Genomic DNA, 1,326 nt, shown 5'->3' with positions numbered 1-1,326 from the left:
TAATTCTTGAAAGATCCAACTTACTCCAGAAGTGGACTTTAAAGCATCCCTGCCTCATACAAGAGGTTTTCAATTAGATTCCACTGGGTCGGACTGACTCCGCCCACAGGAAATGAGGATTTAAATTCAAGTGTGACACAAGAACAGCCACGAAACTGGACTCAGCAATGTTCTGCTGTGTTTCTGTCCTGTGCAATAAAAGCATTTATAGTCTCACATGTCGAATGTCATGTGCATTATATTAATGTTGGAGCTGGACGCTGACATCATGTGCAAACAGTCCCAGCAGCATCACATCTGAGCTTCAGTCTTTCAGTCTGTCCTCAGCCGCTCAGCTCCTCCACAGCTTCAACATTCAGGCCGGTTTACACTCCAGCATCTTCTTGAAGGCTTTCCGGAAGCTGTCGTCCAGGAAGGCGTAGAGGAACGGGTTGAGGCAGGAGTTGGCGTAGCTCAGGCTGGTGATGAAGTAAGAGATTCCGATCAGCAGGGGCGTGGTGGTCAGGGTCCGTGGTCAGGGCCACGATGGTGCTGAGGTGGAACGGGGTCCAGCAGAACAAGCAGACGGCCAGAACTATGAACCACCATGATGGTGACTTTCTTCTTGGCCTTGTCCAGTGCCTTGGCGTTGCTGTTGAGGCGCATGTTCCTCAGCTTGTAGAGCATCATGGTGTATAAGATGCAGATGGTAGACACCGGGATGGCAAAGCCCAGGATGAGGGTGTAGATGCGGCTGGCTTTTGAACCACAGCCTCTCGGGGCTGGGGAGCTGAGCACGCAGGCTCTTCCCTCTCGTCGTGTGGGTTCTCGTAGACGCCGGCGAACACGGTGAAGGGCATCACCACGAGGATGACGAGGATCCAGACGCACAGCGAGATGATCTTGGCTGCTCGGTAGGTGCGGTAAGGCATTCGCTTGGACCTCACTGTCGCCAGGACCACCAGGTAGCGATCGACTGCTCATCACCGTCAGAAAGGAGATACTGGAGAAGATGTTGTAATGATCGATGCTGAGGATGACTTTGCACAGAACCTCCCCGAAAGGCCAGTGGTGCAACAGGTGCTCGGCGATGTTGATCGGCAGAACCAACGTGAACAAGTCGTCCGCGATGGCCAAGTTCAGGATGAACATGTTGGTGACCGTTTTCATGCCGCGGAGCTTTGAGGATCACGTAGATCACCGCCGTGTTTGCCGTCAGTCCCACGGCACAGATCACCGAGTAGATGATGGGGATGAGGATGTAGAGGTCAGCGTACAGATAGAACTCAGAGGGGACGGTGCAGTTCAGGTCCGAGCGGTTCCCTGAGGTGAGAGAGTAGAAGTCTC

The 1,326-nt window shown here is 53.2% G+C and overlaps 1 protein-coding gene across 1 annotated transcript in view; it reads right to left on the bottom strand.

Annotated features, from left to right (window-relative positions):
* Positions 1-355: 355 nt before the first annotated feature.
* The window catches only part of npbwr2b (neuropeptides B/W receptor 2b), a 19,819-nt gene continuing 18,848 nt past the window's right edge, over positions 356-1,326 (bottom strand). Inside the window, 6 exon segments of the mRNA XM_053423920.1 lie at positions 356-505; positions 507-581; positions 583-786; positions 789-956; positions 958-1,149; positions 1,151-1,323. Coding sequence (XP_053279895.1) covers positions 356-505; positions 507-581; positions 583-786; positions 789-956; positions 958-1,149; positions 1,151-1,323 — 962 coding nt within the window.

Source organism: Pleuronectes platessa, chromosome 6 (assembly GCF_947347685.1).
Source record: "Pleuronectes platessa chromosome 6, fPlePla1.1, whole genome shotgun sequence".
In the NCBI taxonomy this organism is placed as follows: domain Eukaryota; kingdom Metazoa; phylum Chordata; class Actinopteri; order Pleuronectiformes; family Pleuronectidae; genus Pleuronectes; species Pleuronectes platessa.
The sequence above is the reverse complement of the archived record's forward strand: the minus strand, read 5'-3'. Positions and strand labels throughout refer to the sequence as shown.